Source organism: Nannobrachium achirus, assembly GCF_963921795.1.
Source record: "Nannobrachium achirus genome assembly, chromosome: 13".
NCBI lineage: Eukaryota > Metazoa > Chordata > Actinopteri > Myctophiformes > Myctophidae > Nannobrachium > Nannobrachium achirus.
The window spans coordinates 57,172,936-57,200,349 of record NC_137833.1 but is presented as its reverse complement, the minus strand read 5'-3'; the positions used below and the strand labels follow the sequence as shown (position 1 = coordinate 57,200,349).

The window sequence follows — 27,414 nt, the reverse complement described above, 5'->3', positions numbered from 1 at the left end:
CTCGCACCCCCTATTACTACAGGCTAGATCTGGCCCTGGCTCACAGTGTGTCACTTCGTGCCATGCAGTGAGCTTGTACATCTGCTATTTTTAACATGTTTCGAAAATCTTTTCTTCTGTTGGTCCCTGTGACTCATGATGACTCATCAAATAAAACTTCTCAAAGTTGGGTCCGGGGACCCTCTCTGGGTTCCTTGAGGGCCTTCCAAATGGACCCTAACTCTGGGTGCGTTCAGACAGTTAAGTGATATAATTTATCAAAACCTTATCAGAACCTTAACTTATCAGAACCTTATCCAAACCTTATCCAAATAAGAACTTCCCACAATGCTTTGCGTGAAGTGGGAAGTGTCACTGCAGACCAGAGGCTCTGAAGCAGACTACAGGTGTGACCCCACCCTGTGGCATTCCATTTCCAGCACGGCCCATTCTGTCCTTTGTCTCATCAAGGCTTCTCCCAGCAGCTTGGCTGTTCCAGGCTGATTGCCTACAGCTTGCCTTATGGACACCTTATGAAAACCTCTTCCCTTAAATCCAGCCTTAAGGAAAGCCTAAGGGAAGCTTCCCTTATCGAAACATGTGACTTCCATAAGGAATGAATGGAACGAAACCTTACCCCCCGCCTCCCCCCAGGTTTTTGAAAAGGGATGAAACCTACATGTGTGTCGGGAGCCTCAGGCTCCCGACACCTTGAAATGAAAAGGTTTGAGAACCACAGGATTAAATCACTGCAACCACATGACTCGTCATCAGATCCAGACCTCTTGCCGACAAGCACCTCTGCTCCAACGAAAACGGCGAGCTTTGCTTTTTTCCTCTGAACAAACAAAACCTCTCTTGCATCCATCCATCCATCTCCCCTGAGGATGTGTATAAAACACTATAGGCTCGCTGGCAGCTTGCTGAAAAGGTGTTTCTTTAACCCATTTAGGCCTGAACACATTATTATATTTAGGCCTAGAATTATTGAATGCTTTAACCAGTGAAAAATAGCAGATATACAAGCTCACAGCGAGCTTGTAGATCTGCTATTTTTGAAAAAGTTGTGAAAATGTGTGCAAATCTTTGAATATATGTATTTTCAAAGTGAACGCTCGTAACTCAAATTTTGATTCTGGGTGGTCCCTGGAACTAGATATTTTGAGATGCGGGTCCGTGGCCAAATAAATATAATTTTGGGGGTCCTTCACATGAAAAGGTTTGAGAACCACTGACATAGTAGTCTCTCAAGAACAGACTAACTGAGCTCCAGTTAAGTGAAAAGGACCTTTTCCTTGACGATGGCTGGCCAGATTGCTGACATAGAAATATAGGTTTTTCAAAAAATCTTAGAAGGATTCAAAAGACACTTATAGAATTGGGTCAAAATTCTAATTTTCACGATTTTTCAAAAATAGCAGATCTACAAGGTCGCAGCGCGGCACAGAGCTTGTATATCTGCTATTTTTCAAAAGTTAAAGCATAAAATAATGATACACAAAATGTGTACCCGTTCTAAATGGGTTAATTTATTTATTTCTCCCATGCAGGGTTTAGCTCATGAAGTACTTTTTTTCTTTTTGTCCGTGCTTATTGTCCTTGATAAAAGTCTCTTGGGGAGGATCTTCTGTGCCAGAGAGCATTGTGAAGTGCTTTGGAAGACGTGCAGTGTGAGCAGGGGTGTCGCACCAAATTCTGGGCCCTGGATACAACAAGGATTCACTGCGTTATTTTGTGCTTTAACTATTGAAAAATAGCAGATCTACAAGCTCACAGCGCGGCACCGAGTGCCGCGCAGCGAGCTTGACGATCTGCTATTTTTTTTTTTTTTTTTTTATCGTGAACATGTGTGTAAATCTTTGAAGGTTTTTTGAAAAACCTATGTTTCTATGTCAGTGGTGCTCAAACTTATTCATGTGAAGGACCCCCAAAATGATATGTATTTGACCTCGGACCCCCATCTCAAAATATTTAGTCCCCCCCCCCCCCCCCCCCCCAGCCATTCACTTGTGTAGTCGCTGACGTCACTCGTTTGCGACACCTCTTTCTTTTTTTATCTACTAGCCTAGCTCGGCTGTGTTTAGCCATTAGCTTACTATGCCTAACTCTAACCCTAACCTCCGTGGGGTGAGGCGCTATCATTCCTGCCGACGCTACGTTGTAGTTGTCGTTGTTGTGGATCAAAGCGACCGCTTGTTCCGCCCCACGCCGCACGGCGAGCGCTCCTGTTCTCAATTTCACTGAAACTCAAAAAAACTGTGACACATATATTCAAAGATTTCCACACATTTTCATGTTTCAAAAATAGCAGATCTCCAAGCTCGCAGCGTGGCACTCGTGCCGCGCTGTGAGCTTGTATATCTGCTATTTTTCAATAGTTAAAGTATAAAATAATTAAGGCCCCTCCACCTTGGGCCCTGTTAACTCAGTCCCACTCCCCCCCCCCTTGTGACGCCCTTGTCTGTGCCAGAGAGCATTGTGAAGTGTTTTGGACGACGTGCAGTGTGAGATATTATATTTTATACCGCAATATCATCGCAGGGCTTCAATAAGTAATGCCTGTGTCACCTTTCCTGTCTTCTGGTCCCCAGACTTATCAGAACCAGGCAGACACGGGGGAACTGAATCACCTCAATTCCACAGCCGAAGATAATAACAGTCTGTCTCTGCCTATTAACGTATTATTACTTATTTTTCCCGTCGCAAAACAGTGAATGAACAGCAGTGGTGGAAAAAGTAGCCTAAGGCTACTTAAGTAAGAGTATCAATACTGCAAGGTAGACATTCTCTGTTACAAGTAAAAGTCCGGAACACAACTTTCACTTGAGTAAAAGTACAAAAGTATTGGTATAAAAAATTACCAAAAGCACTCATTATGCACAATGAATGTCCCAATTCACAGGTTTTCAAATGTATAAAATGTGTACAAATATTTAGAAAATACCAGATCTAGTTTTCAAACAATTGTAGTGGAGTAGAAGCTACAGTACTTAGTAAATGTACAGTAAATGTACTTAGTTGCTTTCAACCACTGCTGAACACTCACTTTTCTTCAGTCACTGTCAGTTTAATAGAACCTCTTCTATCAAACACGTTTCAAGTTCACATCACACATCCTAAATAATACAATCCACTCCATGGAGGAGAGACTTGCTCTCCTCCAGCATACCTTTTCGGGCCAACCGAATCCCATTCACTCAGACTGCTCTAAAAAAGGGTACATTTACAACAACTCTATACAGTTTTGCCAAGTCTGCTTATTAATTGTAACTTATAGGCGTCTTTGGGCTTTTGTTTTTTCCTGTAAAGTCGCTTACACATTTGTATAGTTGCGGGTTGCGTTTTTTGGGGGGCTTGCATCTGAAGTGTAGTTGCTTATTTGGGCTTTCCTTCCTAGTAATGTTGTTTAAATTGGTGATTTAACATATCATGTTAAACCACTGTCCTGACCCTGAAAAAGGTTGAGAGCCAGTGGTTTATTGTGCAGTTCTTATGTCTCCATGCATTCCATCCTAACCGCTGCTTTCCCCTGCATGGATGATAAACACAGCAGCACCCATCAATATTTGATAAGAGTTCACCCAGTGAGACGACTATGATGGGTGCAGGGAATGTTAGAGAGGCAGGGGCTTACATTTCTAAAAGGGCCTTTTGGTGAAAATATCCTTCTGTGGGAGGTGGTTATGGGTGATGGCTCCCATGAGCCGAGTCTGGGGCTCTCCCCAGGTTGGCAAGGGGGAGAAGCACCCATACCCAAGGGAAGTAGGGGTGCTGCGGGTGCGGCCGCACCCCCTCCCCCAGGTCCCACCGTACCCCCCACCGCCCCTCTAAAGTGGGGTTGGGGGAAACATATTGCCCCTCGGCAAGTAGAGGCTCTGACATCATTGGCGTGAAGTAGGAGCTATTGGCTACTTCTATTTCCAGTACAATTTCAAAATAAACATGTGTTGAATGATCGATTGTATAGACAAAAAAATAAGAAAGACTCTTGTTTTGAAATGTGCTTCTGGGCACTGTTTAGACAGGAAATGGCTTTCAAATGACTTCCCTTTTTACTTGTCTAACCGTGCGTACTACGGTGCGTCTTGGACTCGGTGAAATATAACAACACAGGCATAAAGGAATATAAACAGAACACCAAGACAACACAACCTATAAAGGCATTAAACATCGCCCTCTGCTAGCCCTGGCGTCCTCACTGGTGAGTCGTGGCTATATTATATAGACTTGTAATGATGAATGCTATGCTATGCTGCTGTGCTGGCTAATGTACTGTTTGGGCTAGTGGCTAACCAGAACCAGCTGTTTCCTAACACTGGGGTCGGGACCGATGCGGCGGACACATTGTATGGGTCACAACGCAGTGCGAAGCGACTCGTTGTGAGCTTGTAGATCTGCTATTTTCACTACTTGTTTGGTACAGGGTACCCTACCGTTTAATGTCTCTTGGTTCACGGGCTAAAAAGTTTGGGAACCATCATGCTTGCTGTTGTAGACAGTGGTGTAAAGTAACTAAGTAGATTAACTGAAAAGCTCTGGGAACTGAATGATTTTATGAAACTGGCACTTGTTGTCTGACTGTTGGTACCAAGAAATCCAGACAATATCTTGCTGGATGGTGCATGTGGAGATGCAAGGAAAGCCGTTCCCGATTGTGTTACATTTAGCTAAAAATAGACTGCGGAAACCCGAATAAAACACAATCAAAACCGCATAAAACCGCTAATTTTCGGTGTGCGCTGCGCGTGACAGCACCCCCTACTGTAAATTAGTTCCCGCGGCTATGGAAGCACCCATGATTACACTGGGTGGCACTGGCTGATAAAACGGGTTACGAAATGAGTGACAAAATTGCGTGATAAAAATATATATATACATTTGGCCCTCAAAAGTATAGTAATACGAGTACAAACATTAGTGTTGTAGTACTCGAGTCACTGACTCGTCTCGAGTCAGGTCTCGCCAATGATTTTACTCAGTGAGTCGGTCTCGGACTAAGGGACTCGGGGCTCTTCCCCCGCAGAGTCCACTTGAGTCAAGAGTCACTACAATGCAATGAAATAATTGTATTATACCCATATTATGAGGAGCCCATTCACATTAACATCATGAGAGAGCTGTGTGGCGCTTGTCATGAATGAATTACTAGATGATGTGTGTAAATGGTTTAGTAAGTAAACCCATAGTCCGGAGAATGTGTCAATCTTATGCTAATAATAGCAGGAACTATAACTTTTCAAGATGTTAAATTATATCCTCAGAACCCTATGAGGATTATTTTATTATTTTGTATCTGGCTTCCATCTCGACTCGGACTCGACCCTCTCCCACACTCGGTCTTGACTGGGACTCGCCCTCCCTTGGACTCGGTCTTGACTTGGACTCGCTTTAGGTGGACTTGACTACAACCCTAACACACGCTCTCTATTTCTCTCTCTGGGGTTTTCAAAGTGGGTGACGGGGCACCCTGGGGTGCTGTGACGGCAGTCCAGAGGGCGAGTTTAGAAACTCTACGCTTGCTAAGGGAAGGAGCGCTCGTTTTCTACAGCGTCGACAGTTATTGTCCACGACATTGCAAGCGGCGCGAAGGCCAGCGGACCTTGGTCCTGCTCTTCGCGCCCGAGCGCCGCAGGCCGGCCGCGCGAGTTACGAAGCCGTGGCGTGGTGAATGCAATCGTTATATTTATGCCCAGGCCGTAGGGCCTGGGCAAGCCCACGATAAACGCATTCTATTCACCTCCTCCGCGGTCCAAGTGACTACAATGGAGCGCTCCCTACCTCCGGTTCAGCCAATCACAAGCTTCAAAAATGAGTGCGGGGCGTGGTTTCCCTTAGCAAGCGTAGAGTTTCTAAACTCGCGTCCAGAGGTGCCGTGAGATAATTTGATAATATTTGGAATTTATTTGGACACTTGAAAAAATATTTAGTATCATTCTAAACTTGAAGTACAAATTTTCAGTCAGTTCTAACCAAAATGGCTTCAAATGTGCCAAGGTTCAAACGTCTTTTGGTAAAGCAAAGCCCTGCTTCATCATACAAGACCATCACACAAAACTAGTGAAAACAGCGCGAGGCGTTGTGTGCTTGTAGATCTGCTGTTTTCACTAGTTTAGTACATTTTTTAGATGATAAATACAAAACTAACGGTTTTGGACATACAAGGTTTCCACCCGACAACGACGATATGCTAAATATAAGGTGCTGGGAGTGAAAATTATGTAGGGGTGCCTTGGATTAAAAAAAAATATTTATGGGGTGCCCTGAGACAAAAAGGTTTGGGAACCCCTGCCATAGAGTACGCCTTCTCATTCTCACACACACACCACAGAGGCTATATAATATACAACAATAACAGAGTCATGTCATGAACACTAGAAGTGCAGACAACCAGAACAGAGCAGAAACAGAGCGCAATGGCCAGTCCGTGGGAGGAGGATGGTGTGTGTGCGCGTGAGCGTGTGTGTGTGTGTGTGTGTGTGTGTGTGTGTGTGTGTGTGTGTGTGTGTGTTTGTGTGTGTGTGAGGAGGGGTCGGGAGGTTAGCGGCAGGGCTGGCAGAGAAGCGGGCCCTTGTGGGGCCCCTGGAGCTGTCCGTTCATCATTACCATAAATTATATGACGTGAACGTACAGGCATCTGGGAAGAATCCACAGCTGTGTCTGTGTGTGTGTATGAAGTTAGTGCTGTGAGAGTGTGAGCGTGTGTGTGTGTGTGTGTGTGTGTGTGTGTGTGTGTGTGTGTAGCGGCGCTGTGAGAGTGTGAGCACAACGGCGTGGGTTTCGTATTAAGGATGGGACGATAATCGTAATTATCGTTTATCGTGATAAAAAACACTCACAGTAATCGTATCGTGCAGATTTCAATTAAGCGTGAAATTGTCCTCCGTCATGCACTGGGCTCAACTCACCTTTTATTTGCCGAGCTGCATATCCTGTACCATTTAAACCCTCTAGAATTGGTCAAACGGACCTGGGAATAACGTACTTTTTTACACTCTCTACTAAATCTCTTTGCCTAAAAATTGCCCACCTGCAAGCTCACAACGTACTGGTGACTGCATCAGGTTTAGGTACTAGAGATGGGACGATAAGTCACGATTATCTCTGGAACGCAAGGTCCAATCTAATCGGTTTAAAGCTCGTTGGATGCGTGACTTCGAGGACATTAAGCTGGTGGGCCAGTCAAAATTGCGCCACGGTGCAATTTCTCTCTCCAGAGTTTTCCCAGCGAAATAATTGATTGCGACCGAAGGTCGCAGTTTACTATGAGAAACATCACAGCTTGTCCGTGTAGACGTGTACACATTTTTACGTTCTATGGGTTTGCCGTTCTGACATCACTGTGATGTCAGGGGAACCACTCTGCAGAATGGGTTTGCCGCTCTGACATCACGCTCTGGCTTCACTGTGATGTCACACCAACAGAATCTCTTTTAGTTCCCTGATGTCATCAATATTAATGATGACCTGTTAGAGAGATCCCTGTGATGCCAGGGGGAACAAATCCCTTTTATGCCCATACATGGAGATATGGAGATCCCTGTGATGCCAGGGGAACAAATCCCCTTTAGGCCCATATATGGAGATCCCTGATGTCCACATCACTGATGTCCACATCACTGTTATCGCCCTGAGGCGTCTTACTAGTAGCTATCATGTCTACTCTCCTATATACCATACTGATTGGCACTGACATAAGAAAAGGTTTGAGAACCACTGATCTATATCCCATACAGAAGGACGGGCCTAATGGCCGTCCCCTCAAAACGCCATAATGAGCGAGGAGAGCCGATGGATGTTTTGGCATTCAGATCCTTAGGATGAGATCAGTATCAGTGAAGAACAGAGATGAATCAAGCTGAAGAGAGATGGAATAGACGCATAGAAGCACTTCTTTCAAAGTTGTTGTTGCATGGGGAGGAGGCGGGGGGGGTAATTTGGTGGCCGGGCGGAACGCTGTGTCTTTTGGCTGTGGATGAGATGGATCGTGGACCAGAGGGAATGGCTGACTGCATGGCACACCCAGCCAGCTCTCCTCTGAGGAGGAGGAGGAGGAGAAGGAGGAGTTTGGTGGGGGAGGTGGTCGGGGTATAAGCTCTGTCACAATTATATATATTGTTTTGCATATCCGTTATAATTGTTTCTATGTTGAAACATTTTCAAAAATGTGTTTTGAACTTGTAGTTAGGCTATTTCCACAATTTATGTAAGTTATTTGTCATCTGCTCTGTGCACCTTTTGTTTATGAAGCCAAATAGCTCCTTTCGGAACCTCTCCCTCCGCTATGCAGTTCCGAGGTGAGGTTCCTCACTGCCGTCAACCAGAATCATCCGACTGGGAGGAAGATATGCCGTTCGCGAACAATTCTTACCTTTTGTGAACATTCTATCCAAAAAGTGAAGGTCCTATGCCGATTCTCTCATCCTTTTACTTCTCAAGCGTGGAAGGAAATCGAAGCAACGTGTTGAAATAAAGAGTTTATCGCTCCTTTTGTCAGCCGGTTCTGTGTTTTCCTCACTCTTATTTGTTGTGTATATACCATGTGACCAGGGGAGGTAGTAATATTTCCTATGCGGCCGCAACTTCCGGAATGTCTAAACATGGCACCGGCTGACAAAATGAGCGATATAAACTCTTTATTTCAACACGTTGCTTCGATTTTCTTACACGCTTGAGAAGTAAAACAATGAGAGACCGGCATAGGACCTTCACTTTTTGGATAGAATGTTCACAAAAGGTAAGAAGTGTTCGCGAACGGCAGATCTTCCACCCAGTCGGACGATTCTGGTTGACGACAGTGAGGAACCTCATCTCGGAGCTGCAGCAGAGTGGAGGGAGAGGTTCCGAAAGGAGCTAGCCAAAAAGAAATGTCTTTTTTATTCCTAATGTTAAAATGTTCAACGATGGACAGAAACAAAATTAAATCGTTCTGGGATTTCTTGTCATTTTGGTTTACGCTAGAGGGCGCTCTTCCGCAGCCTGTGATTATTATTTATTATTGTATTTCTTTCCAGATTGGGTTTTTGGTCAAAACAAGCCTTTTTCTATGATCGCGGATACAGTGTTATTTTTCCAGTGGAAAGAAGAGAGACGAGTGTTTCCAACGACACCTCCTTCCATCCGCGTTGGGAAACAATACAAATCTGTGGATATTCGAAGGTTAGTAAAAACGCGCAAAATCAGTCAAGTAAAATGTCATAATCGTGACAGCCCTGGGTGGGGGAGGCCATCTATGGGCAGAGAGAATGGAGAGAGAAAGAGACAGGGATGGGGAAGAGTGAGAGAGAGAGAGAGCGACAGCACCTCAGCAGGTAGAGAAGCCACTTTAGCACCCTTTCCACTGACATGGCCCAACACCACACCACTCCACACCGACCACTTGTGCCAGGTTTTCCACTACAAGGATCTGTAGTGGTAGAATGGTGTGAAAGTGGTACTAAACGTGGCACTAAAAAGTATCCAATCCAGAGTAGGTCTGAGCTAGGCCAAGCACTTCATAATGACTGATCACTCACTGACTTTTCATTTAGACCACCAGGATATAGTTGTATGACAATAGATTCTATTGTGTTATAATCACTGTTATAATCTATTATAGTGTATTATAATTATCATAGTAATACATTAATACTTTATATCACAGTAAAAGGGTCAATTTGTTTCTTACCGATAGGGCTACTTTTGTGTAATAGAAAATGTCGATATTTTTATGTGGTGCGGTGTAGTAGTGCTAAAGCTGCAGTCGAAAAGGGGCTTTTGGGAGTCAGAAGGTTACTGGTTTGATCCCAAGGCCTCCCCCTGGGTTAGCGTCGAAGTGCCCTTGAGCAAGACTCTGAGCCCAGACCTCTAACTGTTCCTGACGAGCAGGTTGGTTAGTGCCTTGCGTGGTTTCCACTGGCGTGCGTGCGCGCGTGTGTCTGTGTGAATTGGGTGAAAAGAGTGACATTGCAAAGCACTTTGGATAAAAGGCACTGCATACGTAAATGCAGCATTTATCACTGAGAGAGACCGAGAGAGAGAGAGAGGAAAACTGCAGCTATCAGAGAAAACACAGAGAGAATGACACAGATAGAGGAGAGAAGGAGACAGAGTACAGGGGCTGAGCAGTGGTATAAAGTAACTAAGTAGTAGTAGTAGTAGTACAGTTTTGAGGTATTTGTGCTTGAGTATTTCCAATTTCCAATACCTTTACTTCTACTCCTCTACATCTCGGATCCAAATATTGTACTTTTAATCCACTACTACAACTATTTGAAAACTTTAGTTACTAGTTACAGTACTTTGCAGGTATAAATTATTGTATTATAAAACACACATTAATCCACTTTGCGCCTGCAGCAATTTGAAAATAGCCGATCTACAAGCTCACAACGCAACAGCCAACAACATTTACTTGTAACAGAGTATTTCTATACCGCAGTATTGATACTTTTACTTGAGTAAAAAAAATGTGAGTACTTTTTCCACCACTGGGGCTGAGTGAGGACACACACAGAGAGATGGTCTGCCCTTTTAGGTCTGTAAAAAGTGCCCTCTCCCGACCATGAATGCGTTTTTTACTATGGTGAAAGAACTAATGCAAATGCCTCCTTTACTGAGATCCATGCCATTATGCCATACCTCCAGTATTCACTTGAATTATGCTTAGTTCAGTGTGGTGTCAAGCACCGAAAATAGCCGACCTCCAAGCTCGCAATGCGTCGCGCTATTTTACCGAAAGGCCCTTTTAGAAATGTCAGCCCCTGCCTCTCTAACTTTCTCTGCACGTCCCTGCTCTCCTCCTCCTGCAGAGCTGCGGCTGATCGTCTCTCTCCATCTGATCGTCACAATCTGTGCCCACATCAAAGTCTTCTAATAATGAACCCATCCAAGAGAGAGAGAGAGGGGGCGGCTATACGATTCAGGGCTATTAACGTGCTTTTTAACCCATTTAGGCCTAGAATTATTTAATGCTTTAACCAGTGAAAAAATAGCAGATATACAAGCTCACAGCGCGGCACCGAGTGCCGCGCTGCAAGCTTGTAGATCTGCTATTTTTGAAAAAAGTCGTGAAAATGTGTGCAAATCTTTGAATATATGTATTTTCAAAGCGAACGTTTGTAACTCAAATTTTGCTTCTGGGTGGTCCCTGGAACTAGATATTTTGAAATGGGGGTCCGTGGCCAAATACATATCATTTTGGGGGTCCTTCACATGAAAAGGTTTGAGAACCACTGACATAGCAGTCTCTCAAGAACAGACTAACTGAGCTCCATTTAAGTGAAAAGGACCTTTTTTTTGACGATGGCTGGCCAGATTGCTGACATAGAAACATAGGGTTTTCAAAAAATCTTAGAAGGATTCAAAAGACACTTACAGAATCGGGTCAAAATTCAAATTTTCACGATTTTTCAAAAATAGCAGATCTACAAGCTTGCAGCGCGGCACTCGGTGCCGCGCTGTGAGCTTGTATATCTGCTATTTTTTAATAGCTAAAGCATAAAATAATGATACACAATAATGTGTACCCGTTCTAAATGGGTTTTAATGTCACCAGAAAATGTCAAATCCCGCTGAAATAACAAAATTATTATCTCATGCGTCACACAAAACCTCAGAATGTGCAGACTAAAGCGGCCTCCATACTTCATAGAGAACTGTCTGTCCCAGAACAGTGGTTCCCAAACTTTTTAGCTCAGTCAGCAACCAAAAGGAGATATTTGATGTCTCCCCCCGGGGCCAAAACTAGTGAAAATAGCCGATCGACAAGCCCATCTCAACGTGTCGTATCGTGAGGCGTTGTAAGCTTGTAGATCTAGGTCAGGGGTCTTCAGCAGGGGGTCCGAGACCCCTAGGGGGTCCCCAGAGTTACTACAGGGGGCATCCAAATCTTTGTGTGATAGAAACTTTTTTTCTCCTTTTTTTACATTAACCACTTGAACCCTAGTGTCAATATTCTGAGAACTTTGGACAAAAATAGCAGATCTACAAGCTCACAACGCCTCGCAGCGCGAGGTGTTTTGAGCTTGTAGATCGGCTATTTTCGGGCCAAGAGGTTTTGTGTAGAGGGGAAAAAGAGCAGACTAAGTACAGAGGGAAAGGTCAAGTTTATTAAGTATTGACGGTTCAAGTGGTTAAATATCTGAAAACACAAATTGACATGAAACAATGAAACGATATGAAGACTATGAAAAAGGTTGTGGGGTTCCCTGCTTCATCTCTCTCTCAACTAAGGGGTCCTTGGCCTGAAAACGTTGAAGACCCCTGATCTAAGTCTTTTAAATGTATGGAATATCTTATTTTATTTACAAAATTCTTTTGAACTTTTTTATTTATTTTCATATTTATTTATGATGAAGTGTGATTTTTTATTTTAGTTATTGAAAATCATTTGAAATAATGACAATATTTGAGGCCCCATTAGAGCTTAAGTTGACCAGAAAAGAGAACCGAGCCCCCTTTCCAATGAACTGACGAAGAACTCGGCTCCTTTTCTGTCTGTCCCAGGGTTTGGTTTGTTTACTGCAAGTCAAACAGATAAGCAGGCAAACGAATGTTCTGTTCAACTGTTTATTAAACAATAAAACTCTGTTCTCCTTTCTCTCTTACTGACCCCAAACCAAATAAAAACGAAACATTTGCTCCATATAACAAAAAGCATGTGTCCCGAGTAGACTGTGTTCATCTGTGCAGTGTGCATCTGTTGGATGTTTGCAGGCATTTAAACCTGGAAGCATACTTCAAAAGAAGTTGCGTTGTTTTTCTTTTAGCTTGCCAAAACCGAAAACAGAGTTCTCTGCGGACTAAATTGTTTAATACTTGATGTGACATGAATTGTTTCAAACAGCACACGGTGCCTTGATATTTCATATTTAGTAACGTTGTTTGACCAGTTGTTTGAGTGTGGAATGTTTGCTGGACCACAATGGAAAGCCTTTGGCTTTTTTTGTGTTCTTTGTATAGTTATCCTAAGTCTAGTGGTGTGATGTGGATTTTTGAAGCAGAGGTACTCTATTTTCATGACGTCACGTGCACGTCACATCATGCACGTGCATGCCATGTGTGGCGCAGCCTGGGCGGTGGGGCCGTTGCCATGGGCCATTGGCTCTCAGGGGCCCTTGGGGGAACTGGCCCGCGTGGTCATTGACAATTTACAAAAATTAAATGTATATTTTAATCAAAAATCAAAATTGTGGGCCCCTCCTCTGTTGTCTACAGGAGCTTTCTTGGTCTACAGATGATCATCATGGCTTAAAACCCAAACTGGATAGTGCGCGTCGGGAGGGAGGAAGGGTTATGGGGGGGGGGGGGTGGGGGGGCCCTAAAAATTGTGTGGGGGTAAAGCCCTTTGCACACAGGCGCGTTTAACCGCACGGATAAAACGGACAATATAATTTTTTGAAAAGAAAACAATGATTCTCTATGACCACACACACCGGCTCCGAATTAGCCGTGCGACGAGTGGCTGCCGCCGTGCGTTTTTTTCTCGATCTAACCCAGTTCGAATCGTGCGTCTTGTCGCATGCGGTAAAAAACTCATCACTCCTTTTATGACTCCTTTTTGGATCCGCAGCGCCGATTCCGCACAGCCTTGCACACCAAATCCAATGCGTTTTATTCATGCCGCAAACGAAAAAAACGCAACTGTCCTGTGTGCAAACTGCAAAGGGCTTTAATCCGTCCATGCGTGCAGCCTGCCATTACTGTATTCAACACACATGATGGAAAACTTATTTTATCTAGTCTAATTATATTTCTTATTTAGTTACATTGTTAATTAGTTGCTTTTATTTTAATTTATTTATTTTCCTTTTTTTATATATACAATATATTTAAAACGTTTTATATAAAATACCAAGACTCACTCACACACTACACTAGCCCTGAAACGGTCGTATGACAGAGATGACCAGAATCACCTGTATCTTCCGTATCGTTTAATAAAAAAGCATTTTAATTGTTGTCCTTGTATTTCCTGGTGTTCCTCTAGCTCTGGTCCACTAACGATATGTGTTCCTCACGCGCACCAGCCCCATGTGTTGTAATGTGCTTATAGTTTTACCTGATTGTCCGAGCTCTTTTAGTGCAGCTAAGCATGTTAGCCACAGCAGAGAATACTAGGCCAACGTCCTGCTGTGAGGACGTATAGGTGTCAGGTGAGGCATGCCCGAGTATTGTGTGTATCATTATTTTATGCTTTAACTATTGAAAAATAGCAGATATACAAGCTCTAAGTGCCGCGCTGCGAGCTTGTAGATATGCTATTTTTGAAACATCGTGAAAATTTGAATTTTGACCCGATTCTATAAGTGTGTTTGAATCCTTCTAAGATTTTTTGAAAAACCTATGTTTCTATGTCAGCGATCTGGCCAGCCATCGTCAAAGAAAAGGTCCTTTTCACTTAAATGGAGCTCAGTTAGTCTGTTCTTGAGAGACTACTATGTCACTGGTTCTCAAACCTTTTCATGTGAAGGACCCCCAAAATGATATTTATTTGGCCACGGACCCCCATCTCAAAATATTTAGTTCCAGGGACCACCCAGAAGCAAATTTTTTGTTAAAAACGTTCGCTTTGAAAATACATATATTCAAAGATTTGCACACATTTTCACGACTTTTTTTCAAAAATAGCAGATCTACAAGCTCACAGCGCGGCACTCGGTGCCGCGCTGTGAGCTTGTATATCTGCTATTTTTTCAATGGTTAAAACATTTAATAATTCTAGGCCTAAATGGGTTAATATGCAGGGGGAAAGAACGAAGGTAGGGGGAAAGAAGTGTTGACCGCCGCGTCAACACATCTTGACGGCGTGCGCGTGCACACGCAGTGCATGCAGCTTTAAAAGAAAGGGAACGTCGTTCCTGTGCGCTCCTGCGGCATCTCACCCCTGCTTAACACATGGTGCTGTTGTACTTTTGAAAATGTCAATATTCAATGCATCACCCTCCAACAGACGTTGGCATGTATTTCATTTGTATGGGAGATTATTGCACCATTTCTGGCCAACAAACAGTCTTGTCCTTGTGGAACGTGGCTTCTATCTCTCTCCATGAATGAATTAACATCTGGTTGTATTTGTGGGTCCTAAGAGAGAGATAATAGATGGTTGGGAATGGAATCCTTTTCAGATTTTAAAGATTCCAGTTCCTTAACTCATTGACTGCCAAGGCCCGAGTTTCCCGAGTTATTACAGTAGTCCCAGGCTGCCACAGCCCGAGTTTCCCGAGTTGGAAGCCATTTTGAAAAAAAAAAAAAAAAAAAATCAAATTTTTTTTTTATAAAAAGAATTCTAAAAATGCCTCAAATGTATTAGGCATGATCGCAATTGCGAAATTGCATGTTTAGCCCCATAACAAACACATCTTTCAAAATGTCAAAAATGGCTGTTTTGTCTGACTTTGAAGGCTTGTATCTCATGAATGCCTGAACGGATTTCCAAGCCGATTTTTTTGTTTGAAAGCTGTTAAAAAGTACTACACATATGGTGCATGATCTAGGCATGGGCGTGCACAATCCGTGCACTAAAAATTGATCCGTGCACTAGAAATTTAGGAAGGTGGCAGTGTTTGTTTTGTCTGACTTTGAAGGCTTCTATCTCATGAATGCCTGAACGGATTTCCAAGCGGATTTTTTTGTTTGAAAGCTGTTAAAAATATATGGTGCATATATGGTGCATGGGCGTGCACGATCCGTGCACTAAAAATTGATCTGTGCACTAGAAATTTAGGAACGTGGCATCCTGGTACTTGGCGGCCATCTTGAAAAGGGCATTCAATGAGTTAACGATACCCTCTTAACGGTACGATTGCTTAACGGTTCCCTTTAGCTCCTTTCGGAACCTCTCCCTCCGCTATGCAGCTCCGAGATGAGATTCCTCACTGTCGTCAACCAGAATCGTCCGACTGGGTAGAAGCTTCGCCGTTCGTGAACACTTCTTACCTTGTGTGAACATTCTATCCAAAAAGTGAAGGTCCTATGCTGGTTTCTCATAATTTTACTTCTCAAGTGTGGAAGAAAATCGAAGCAACGTGTTGAAATAAAGAGTTTATATCGCTCATTTTGTCAGACGGTTCTGTGTTTTTCCCACTCTTATTCGTTGTGTATATACCACATGACCAGGGGAGGTAGTAATGTTTCCTATGCGGCCGCAACTTCCGGAATGTCTAAAAAACATGGGTAGAATGTTCACAAAAGGTAAGAAGTATTCGCGAACGGCGAAGCTTCCACCCAGTCGGACGATTCTGGTTGACTACATTGAGGAACCTCATCTCGGAGCTGCATAGCGGAGGGAGAGGTTCCGAAAGGAGCTAAAGGGAACCGAAAGGAGCTAGAGGTTCCGAAAGGAGCTAGGTTCCCTTTAACGATTCCTATAGGGCAGACCAGGGCATTGTGCGGCCCGGGGACCGGCCCTTGTAGGGTTAATGGCAAATTACAAAATAAACACATTTTCAAATTTTACCTCATGCATGGACTAAAGCAGCATTTCTTTTATTTTGAAGTTTTTTATTCACGTACATATGGACGCAATGTGTACATCAGCACGTGTGCATGATCATTGGATGTTGTCTCAATAACAAGCAAGTAGTCATATTGGTCACGTCAAGACGACCTGCCTTACCTTACTCATTAAAAATGGTTAAAAAAAAGAAAAGTCGATGCCGATTGCTGGGTTTTCAATAAAAATTGGACTGCTAAGTATTTATTTACTGAAGTCGGAGGTAAAGCTGTGTGTTTTGTTTGCGGGAGCACATCTTGTGGGGAGCACTGCCTTTTGGCCCGGCCCTCCACAATATGTTCTGTTGTTCACGTGGCCCCATGGAAAAAATAATTGCCCACCCCTGCTATAGGGGTTCCAAATGAATCCGTACAGGTCTACTGTAACTCTCTCTGAGAGTGTACATATGGAACCAAATGGACGCTCACAGCACAGCAGTGGTGTAAAGTAACTAAGTACATTTACTTTTATTTCCAATTTCCAATACTTTTACTTCTACTCCACTACATCTCAGAAGCAAATATTGTACTTTTACTCCACTACAATTATTTGAAAACTTTAGTTACTAGTTAGCTTACTTTGTAGATTGCTATTATTACAAAAACATACATTAACCACTTGATCCCTATTATATATAATTTTCGGCCATTTGAAAATAGCCAATCTACAAGCAATGTACAATGTAGATTTGCTTTTTTCAAAATATTTGTATACATTTTAACATTTTAATTCTGACATTCTGCCTAATGAATACTTTTACTTTTGGTGCTTTAAGGGGGACTGCCCATAAGTCAGAAATCTCATTAGCCCTACATCTCATTAGTCCGAATTTAGTTAGGGTTATGTTTTAGGGTTAGGTTTAGGCATAGTTTTACTGAGGGTTTGGGTTAGGTTTAGGCATAGTTGCCATGGCACCGCTTTAAGTACATTGTGATGCCAATACTTTTGTACTTGCACTAAGTAAAGAAAAGTAAGTAAAGTAAAATCAACACAAGAATGCTACCATAGGCACTATTCTTCGGATCGGACCAAATCAGCAACGTGGACCTCTTCAGACAAGGTCAGAGAGAGAGGAGGATGAGGCTGGCAGCTAGCTGGGGCACTGTGTCAGGCACCCCCGGAACTGGCAGCGAGCAAACTGACACTGTGGAAGCCAACCCGAGGTGCACAGCCAGGAAGGGAAAGAGGCACACCACCTACGGTATGTAGACACACTGCAGTGCGACAGTGGAGCTGTAGCAACGATGCAGAGCTCCATGCCCTGATGCCCTGACTGGGCATCCTGCATACCGGACATATGCCCGCCCGGTGGGTAGGGACAGTGCCGCTGCTACCATGACATGCACAACACACTGTGCGTCGGGCATCACGCTGCCAAAGGGCACCAAAAATGAGATAGAAAATAAAGAAGAAAAATACTGTACAATGGTTTCATCCATTTGATCTGGGGGCGGGTCTGCAGCGCAGTCCGCGACTCACTCTGAGTCTGCACTCACTCACACACAGACAGACAGACACAGAGACACTCACCCAGTGGAGATACATACTGATCTGATCTGATACAGTACATTGTAAGTAAGAATCAAACATTTTCCCACCAAAAGGAGCGGAATTTGAGCGGAGGACGTCCTTGATCGCTCCAAGCTGTTCAGGCGCATTTTAAAACTACGTATTAACGGTCACCATTAACCGTTAGTGTTTACCGGTAACCTATTTGGCTATCCCTACTACTATAATATTCTGAATAGGACTATCACATTCTGATATATCTTTTGTGTAAAAAAAAAAAAAAAAAAACTGAACCCATTAATTTAGTACTTCGATCAACATGAAGAACGGAGGTTCGAATCTCCGATTGTTCGCTTACAGCCCTACACTAGACCAAAGGGATAAGGGATATCCCTATGGACCAGGGAAGATACTACTAGACTTTTGAGGCCATCAGGCTGAGGCATTGAGTCACTCTGCTACATATGCAACATATTAACGCACGCACACGCATGCACGCACGCGCACGCACGCACGCACGCACGCACGCACGCACGCACGCACGCACGCACACACGCACACACGCACACACACACGTGCGCGCGCACACGCACTCTATGTCCACATAAGAGATACAATACAAGGACACAAATAATACACTGTGCTGTAAAATAAATAATGTACAAATCTTGGACAAATAACCACAAACCATTCAGGGTACTACAGTAGCAGCGTCTTTGCCATATTTAGCGGCTACCGATAGAAGAAGAGATTGCACAGAATTGTTGGAGCCACACACAGACAGATAGACACACATGCGCCCGCGCACGTGGGTGAAAACATGTTGTCCTGGGGAGAAGTTTAACGATGTAGAGTGGTCTTAAAGATGCACTGGAAGCGCTGATTTTGCAGGCATGCATACAGTATAGCACAGTGAGTTGTAGCATAATAAAAACCATGTCCCTCAGGATACAACAAGCATCAGCTAACAGTAAACATGGAAAATGTAGGTTAATTGTAAAAAAAAGAAAAAGAAAAAAGATGCACATAAGGAAAACTCACCGGCACTCTGCAGTGTGTTCAGATAGCCTTCTTGAGGGGCCTGGAGGAGCAAAGAGAACATTAGAAATGTTTTAAACAATTAAGACCTGAAAAATACCTAAAAATGTCTTCTACTAGTTTTCTGAAAAACATGTTTCTTTATCTGTGGTGCACAAAGTTGTTCGTGTCAAGGATCCCTAGAATTGTATGTTCCGATGTTTCTGGTTGACATTGGCACATTTCACTCAGGTTTTTTTATCTCACTCATGTAACTTTGTCTGCTGACCTCACTCAGCAACTAAATAAAAATAAAATAAACAAAAATTAAAATAAAACAATTCACAGGAGGCAAGCAGTGATCACCCCGTGATGTGCACTGCAATGTAGTTTCAAATGCACATTGCAGGCGCTTTTTGAGAGTAAAAAAATAAATAAAGAAGAAGAAGGAGACACGCGTGACATTGCCCCAGGAAATGTGCCAATGTCAACCAGAAACATCGGTACTGGTCCTGTGCCTGTGCCATGGCATTGGTCCGACATTTCATTGTTCCTACATCCCATTAGTCAGAATCTGGTGATGTTTAACGTGGTAAACATACCATGCCTAAACCTAACCCTAACTTCAGTAAAACTATGCCTGAACCTAACCCTAACCTCAGTAAAACTATGCCTGAAACTAACACTAAAACCTAACCCTAACTGAATTAGGACTAATGAGATGTAGGACTAATGAGATGTTGGACTTATGGGCAGTCCCCCCTGTGCCCGGGGGGTGTGCACAGTTATGAGGGATTGAATGTAGGAGTCTCAGAAGTATTGGTGTAGAACCCAGACTGGTTAGAACAGTCACCATTAACGTCCAGTTGTGCAATACCTGTCTGTAGCATTGTTTCAGCATTGTGGACAGACATTTGGTAAATGAATAGTTAGATTTGATCACGGATCCCTCATCTCAAAATATGAATTGTTCTAGGGACCCCCCCCCCCCCCCCCCCCAATATGAATTGTTCTAGGGACCCCCCCCCCCCCCAGAAGCAAAGATTTTGGTACTTAAAAATGTTCGCTTTAAAAAAAAAAATAGGCTATTATTCAAATTGTTCACGATCTACAATCTCATAGCGATGAGCTTGTAGATCTGCTATAGCCAATGTATAAAGAATAATGCTTAAAGTGGTTATGTGACACAGATGCATCTTAATGGGTTAATCAAGCACACATTATACAAAGGCTAGTTACGCAATGTTCATGTTTACTTTGTCAATGTCAATTCTATCAATGTAATTCATTCCATACTTGGTGTGGCACAGAGTTCAAACACCAGTGAACATTAGTACGTTTCAATTCAAGTCAAAGGGAGCTTAATGGCATGAGGAAAACATGCGTTTATGTTGCCAAACATGTGTCAAAAGCGTAATTAAAATGAAAAATGGGTACATTATGTATTGGTACAGTGTGTACAGTTGGAGGGGGTACAGGATTGTCAAAACAGAGCTATTGTCACGTTGCAACTCGGAAAAATGGACTTACAATGTTCATTTGCTGTCAGAAAGTTATATATAGGACAAATGAGCTTTTTTGCTTGCAGTACATTTTCAGGACACTTTTGGGGACAATTAGCAGCATTTTTCACAATAAATGGGTCAGCCTTTTCTCAAAATACTGCAGACAGTGACTGAGCATTTTCTAACTGAGTTTCTTCATATTATACAGTAATTTGTCCCCGCTTATGCTCATTATAAAGGGCTGTCCATACTGTCTATGACCACCAAACTTTTCGTTGGAGAGTCACAACATCTGGTAGAGCAGCTTTCAGAACTCTTAACTCGGGTTAATGCTTCTGCGAGTGACGTCATTTTGTAGTTGAAGCGGACCTTTCCGACGAAAAGTTCGGTGGTCGGAGACAGTATGGATAGGCCTTTAAGATGTCAGCATCTCTCCATGTATCAGAGGCACCTGCCTAACCAGTGACGTCATCAGGACGCAGGTGTGGCAATTTCAAACAAGATTTCCAACTTTTTAGCTTTGTTTTTTGTATTTAATGCAAGAACAATGGCTTCTACTTCAGCATGCTATAATTTCCAGGAACAGAAATGTTTCTATTATTGGACTCTAGATCCCTGTCTACCAATGATGTAACTAGGCCTCTCAGAATAATGACATACAGTAACAATCGTCTAATCGCAATGATTTGACATAATCACAATTATTTTGTCATAATCATCATAATCGTTTCCATGTTTGAAAAATGATCATATATTTTCAACCATTTTCAAAAATAGTGGAAACAGCAGATCTACAAGCTCACAATGTGTCTCGGTGCAACGCGTTGTGAGCTTGTAGATTGTTTATTTCCACTATCAATCAAAACTATCAAAGTATAAAGTTGTCAAATATGTCAGTCATTTCTTTGTATATTTAGGTTATGTGTCATATCTGCCACATGCAGCTGCAAACTGTGTAAAGCATAAAAGTCAAACAGAGATGTAATTGTCAACAACAAAAACACAATTAAATTGTTAATCGCAATTATTTGAGTGACAATTAATCGCTGTGTAAAATGTCATAATTGTGACAGCCCTAGTCACTGGTTGGCCGGTTTCTGAACTGGCCACAGCCCACAGCCCACCAACGAAGTAGCGAGACGAAGTAGCGAGACAGTAATTGTGCTATCTTATAATAATGAGTATCCTGGTGTTTTTTCCTAGATTGTAGGGGTGTAACAATACATTTTAATAGCGATTCGATACATATCACGATACATGGTTGACGATACGATACATGGACGATATTGGTTCATTCATGGCGATATGATACGATTCGATTCTAACTATTTAGCAAAGAAATTAAATCTGTGTGAAAGGTTTGGATAGTGCAGGTTTTTAAGGGAAACATGTATTATTATGGATATAAATAAGTAAACACAGTGATTATCTGCCAAATACATGGACATTGTATATTGACAAACCTGCACCTTGACATGAACCCAGAGATTACACACATTTATCGATAGACCAGTGTAGCTATATGTAAATGAAAAGTAATTAAACCCCTCCTTTTAATTTCTTCTTCTTAAAAATGCTAAATACAATGCACAAGTAGGTAGTATCGATACAATCGATTATTTGCACTGCCGATTCGATACGATACAAAATAAATGATACGATTCGATTTTAGCTGTTTTCATTTCGATATACTTCGAATTTTTAAGTTAAAAACGATATTTCGATACAGTTACTATATCGTTACACCCCTACTAGATTTCCTCCTCTTCTTCAAGCCAAAACACATCGGTCTAATTTTCCAAACCCCCTTTGTTTAATGTTATCTATTCAATCAGTGCCTGGGTATGCCTAGCTATATCGAGGACGGGAACAGCTGCAGGAGGAGATGACGTCGATTGGAAGGGCGACTTAATAGAATGCTAGAGAATTACCAAGGGGTTAATTTAAGTGGCGTTTATTTTATGACGCCGCTTTATGAGGCAGCGGACCCTCCCCAGACAGCTGAAATCAATACCGTCACGCATGGAGGAAAAATAGAGCGCGGGACCGCTATACATACATTATTATGTCTGGAAGTGTTGTGTTGTCATGGCTGTCCTCCTACTCTGTTAGCTGTTTTAATGGGCTGTCAACACAACAGTGCTGGGGAGTAACTAAGGCCCTGTTTAGACGACTAACGGTCTCTATAGGGAAAACGGCGGAATAAATTATCGGACGTGCCGTCCGTTTAGACAGCAACGGCGTTATCGGGGGGGTTGAAAACGCAATGAAGCGAAACCACCTTCCAGAGTGATCTTTGAGAACGCGCCGCCTCACGCGTCTCCATGTCAAAAACGGGGGAATCCGCAAAACGTGTCATGGCTCACGTCAACACACGCCAACTCTGTGACACCAGTAAGACTCCCTAATCGGGAGATAAGCGACCGTCAGGTCGCATGTACAAATCGGCCTGATGGTGGCGCTAAATGGCACAGATCCATGCTGATGAAATGAGTGTAGACTTACTGATTTGCGTGATTTTAGGGCAACATTTCTAGGAGCAGTGTCTAAGAATCAGCCTCATGGTAGCGCTAGAAGAGGCATGAGGGGTGGAGGTTGTGGTTTGGCAGCCAAGGAGTGTGTGTGCAAATTTTGGCATGGATCGGGGCAACCGACAGTGGCGGAGATATGAAGAAGGGCAAAAGTGTGACGTGTGACTGACTGACAGACTGACTGACAGCCGGTGGAGGTTTTGTTAGTAAATAAACAAACAGCTGTGATAGGAAGTAAGGTGGTCTAACTGGCAGTGTGTCACCGCCACCTAGCCACATGGCATGCACACTGCAGCGTTTTCAATCACTGTTAAGTGTCCCTCTGAAGGCAGAATAAAAGGTGAGAACGCTTTGACGTTTTCTCTAGAGACCGTTGTCGTCTAAATGTGGCCTATGTAACATTTTGTTTCTGTCGGGCGGAAACCTTGTATCTCCATATTCTAACTTTTTGCGTTCTTTCGTAAATGAACGTCCTACTTGATACTTTAGTGTGACAATCTAGTATGATCAAGTAGGGCCTACTTGATCATACTGCATTGTCACACAAAAGTATCAAAAGTAGCAGATCTGCAAGCTTGAACTCCCTCCCCCCTGACATCAGAAACTATGACTCAATCCCCACATTTAAAACCCACCTCAAAATTCACCGTTTTAGGCAGGCATATGCCTGACCTCCTTGAATTCTGTTGCTCTACTGCAAACTGTTCTGCTTTTAATTGTAATTTTGTATCAACTGTAGTTTTTAAATTGTTGTTCGGCGACCTTGAGTGTCTTGAAAGGCGCCTTATAAATAAAATTTAGGCTATTATTATCAGTGGCCAAGCCGCTGCAGCCACTCATTGATATTGGTGTTTCTATTATTCTGCCACTTTTCGCAACCGTGCAGTCGCTTTTTACAAAACTCAGCAGTATGGTAGAGGACTATGCCAAAAGGCGAAAACACAAAGTTTGCAACAATTGGCCAAAGGGTGGCGCTGTAGGACGCCTTTGAAAGTGCAAACTTTGAACAGGTATAGCTCATGCTCTGTTTGACCCACAGCCATGACACCTGTATACACTACACATATGCGTCTCCTCATGCCGAACAACTTTGACACTCTGATTTTTGACCTCTGACCTTTTCGGATCCTCTTGGGATTTCCGTGTCACTTGCACAGAACTTTTTTACATGAACTTTGGACCAATATCTAAAGTTCTGTTGGGCAGATTTTGTTTAAATTGAGACATATTTTTGTAATAATTCAATGAATATTGCAGTTTTATGCAAATTATTCTTCTGCCTCTAAAACATACATGCAAAGTCACATGTTCATGACATTTGGCAAAGATGTAGAGGGTTAGTCCAAATATCACTGAAACCAATCTTATTCCAATTGGCCAAGGGGGGACGCTATGTGAAGCGTTTGAAAATTCAAACTTTAAACGGGCATAAGTCTGTGTCTATATGCCTATTTTGTCTCGAAGACATGCAACTTGCTTACATGCGTGCCTTGACTCAAGAGGAACACATCTATTTTGAGCAGTTTGTAAAACGCTTAAACCCGTTTTTATCCTGGGATCTTTGAGAAATGTGCATGAAACGTTCTACACACAATCTAAGGACCTTTATCTAACATGAAGTGCACACAAAATAAATAATAATAAATATAGCTGCAAGCAGCGATAAAAGTGTCCAAAAACGTCTCAAATCATGAACACAGTCTGCGTGAAAGTTTGCACGCACATTCCCATTAGGTCAAAGAACAGATGCCACCCTTCTCACATTGGCCTGTTATAGCACCACCAGCGGGTCAACTTTTTGCAAAACACATTTTTGGAACAAAATGCCTCAAATCACGCATGCAGCATCCGATTGCCGTGAAAGGCCCAAGAACACGTGGCACCCTTTTCACAATGGCCTATTAAAGCGCCACCAGGAGGCAAAAAAAATCTATACCTACCTGCCGGTTCTCGGAAGAACACTGCTTCTATTTTTGCTTTGATTAATTTTCCCACTTTTCATGCTTTTCCTGCTTTTTTTTCCCTTGCTGCTTTTTAGCTTTCCTACTTTTTCCTGGCTTGGCCACTTTATCGCTGCTTGCAGCTATATTTATTATTATTATCATCATTATGAACTATTTAAGCCCTTATTAAATAAGTATAAAAAATATAGGCATACTTTGGAATGCGTTAGGATGTGACTCGCTGTGAGCTTGTAGATCTGCTGTTTGGTACATTTTGATCAAATGTGTGAGATTCCAATAAATATGATTCCAATGCATGTGTACTTTTACTCAAGTCAAATGTGTAGCAACTATTTCTATGGTAGGTCTATTTCTCTGAGAGTGTACAAATGGAACCAAATGGACCAATAAGGGTCCTTTTGGTTGCATTTACTCTCAGAGTTATGGGGTAATGGAATAAAGACAAACTTTAAGGACCACTGACTGGGACAGCCCACTCTGTCGGCCTTCTGTAATGAGGTGTCAGTGTCACTTCCCAGCTATAAGCAGACACACGCAGCTTTGGTTCTGAGTTGCCCGGAGCGTCTATCCTGCTGTAACTTAACAGGAAAGCAGCTTTCCTTACGCTTTACAGGGGATCTGAAGGGGTCTGCGGTCTCTCTAGCTTGTAATGAGACCCCGGCTCTCCACGGGGGCTTTACGCATTGGCAGCAGGATTTAAGGGTGCTTTTGCCTTTTGGTGAAGGCACATTTGAAAAGAAACCCGAGAGATATTCATAATAATAAAGCGGTTGAATGATTAGCAGCATCTCCACCTTGGGACCCAAGATGGAGATTAAAAGAAAAGAAAAAGAGAGAGAGAGCGAGAGAGAGAGAGAGAGAGAGAGAGAGAGAGAGAGAGAGAGAGAGAGAGAGAGATAATCCATGGGGATCGCGTAAAATGTGCATGCATCGGTCGAAAGCTCGAAACCATCATTTTAATAAGACAAAATCTTGACCATTCATAATTTTGATATGTGTAGCCCCGGCCTATAGCTTATAGGTGCCCTCTGATTCAGCATGATTGATCCACCCAAATGTGGTTATGTTTAAATTGTAGGTTACATATTGGCTGCATATCAAAGGCATCCAATCATTGGCTACAGTCCATTATTGTACCATAGACATAATAGGCTACTGATAAGAGCGGCAAGTATAGGATATCCCAGTTCCAGATGAGGGAATCTCAATATATGACCCACCATAATAGCCTAGTAGTCAAAACTTCACAACAAGTGGAAATAACAGCTTTCAAAGGTGGTAATCAGAGCAGGCTATAAATTGAACTCACCCCTGACATTTCCCTTGGCTTTCACTTTTAAATATCTATATGGCTCATACATAAGTGTGTCAACACAATAACAAGATAAGGAGTCGTGGTGAGTTGACGTGTAAACCCAGTGACATTTATTTATGGCCAAGAAAAGGCAACTTGAACATAAACTTACCTCCTCACAGACGGACAGCAGCAGACGACACGCAAACAGCTGCAAGAAGAAGAGGCAGCTCCTCGGTAGCGCGGCTTTATTCCTGGGAGTCTGATCCATGCTGCTGGTGCCGTGTGAGTCATTGCACGGTGCTGTACCTTGAGCTGACTCCGTCCATTACCTTCATTTTTAGAGGGCGAAACGAGCGATCCAAACACACAAATCTAATAGACCCCGTTTCTGTCACTCAGTCCTCCCAGACAAGTTTACGCGGCACGGGAACGGCGGGGTAATAAGCGAGCGATCGGATCCCCTTATTTGAATGGAGGGGGAAACAGTCTAGTCCAGTCAGTCAGTGATAGTGCGTGCTCGTGGTGGGTTATGCTGCTGCAGCTGCACACAACCCGAGGAAAGGAAACCTCTAACTGACACACTCCTCGTGAGGGAAAGCAGATACCGGTGTGTGAGAGAGAGAGAGAGAGAGAGAGAGAGAGAGAGAGAGAGAGAGAGAGGGAGAGAGAGGGGGGGGGGGGGGCGCAGACGCCGATCGGTCCGCTGCGCGGCGCACACGTATACGCGCACACTGTCCACATAAACATACACAGTACACACACAGTCAGTCAGTCAGTCAGTCAGTCAGTCAGACAGACAGACAGACAGACAGACAGACAGACAGACAGACAGACAGACACAGACCCCCCCAGAATAAACCATTGGATTGGTGCGCTGCGTAAAAGGGGCGTGCTGCATGATAGCGCACAACACTCACACATGGGGTCATGTTGTTGATGTGTATAATGCACATCATTCATTCAACAATTCTGGACTGACTGCTGTGCCGACTGACTGATTCAAGGGGCAGTGGTTCTGAAACTTTGACATTTATAAGGAGTTGTTCACCCCCATTAGATTTTTCTTCTATTGATTACTCATGCCATGGAGACTTGAATTCAATAATATCTTTTTGTATTTGTTGCATTCCTAAGATAATAA

The 27,414-nt window shown here is 43.0% G+C and overlaps 1 protein-coding gene across 1 annotated transcript in view; it reads right to left on the bottom strand.

The window, feature by feature from the left end:
* LOC308297467 (neurotrypsin) overlaps positions 1-26,541 on the bottom strand; it is a gene marked incomplete at both ends in the record, with an annotated part of 90,598 nt that extends 64,057 nt beyond the window's left edge. The window contains 2 exons of the mRNA XM_080740872.1: positions 19,001-19,040; positions 26,443-26,541. Of these exons, the coding sequence (XP_080596998.1) occupies positions 19,001-19,040; positions 26,443-26,541 (139 nt within the window). The remainder of the gene's footprint in view (positions 1-19,000; positions 19,041-26,442) is intronic.
* Positions 26,542-27,414: the final 873 nt, after the last annotated feature.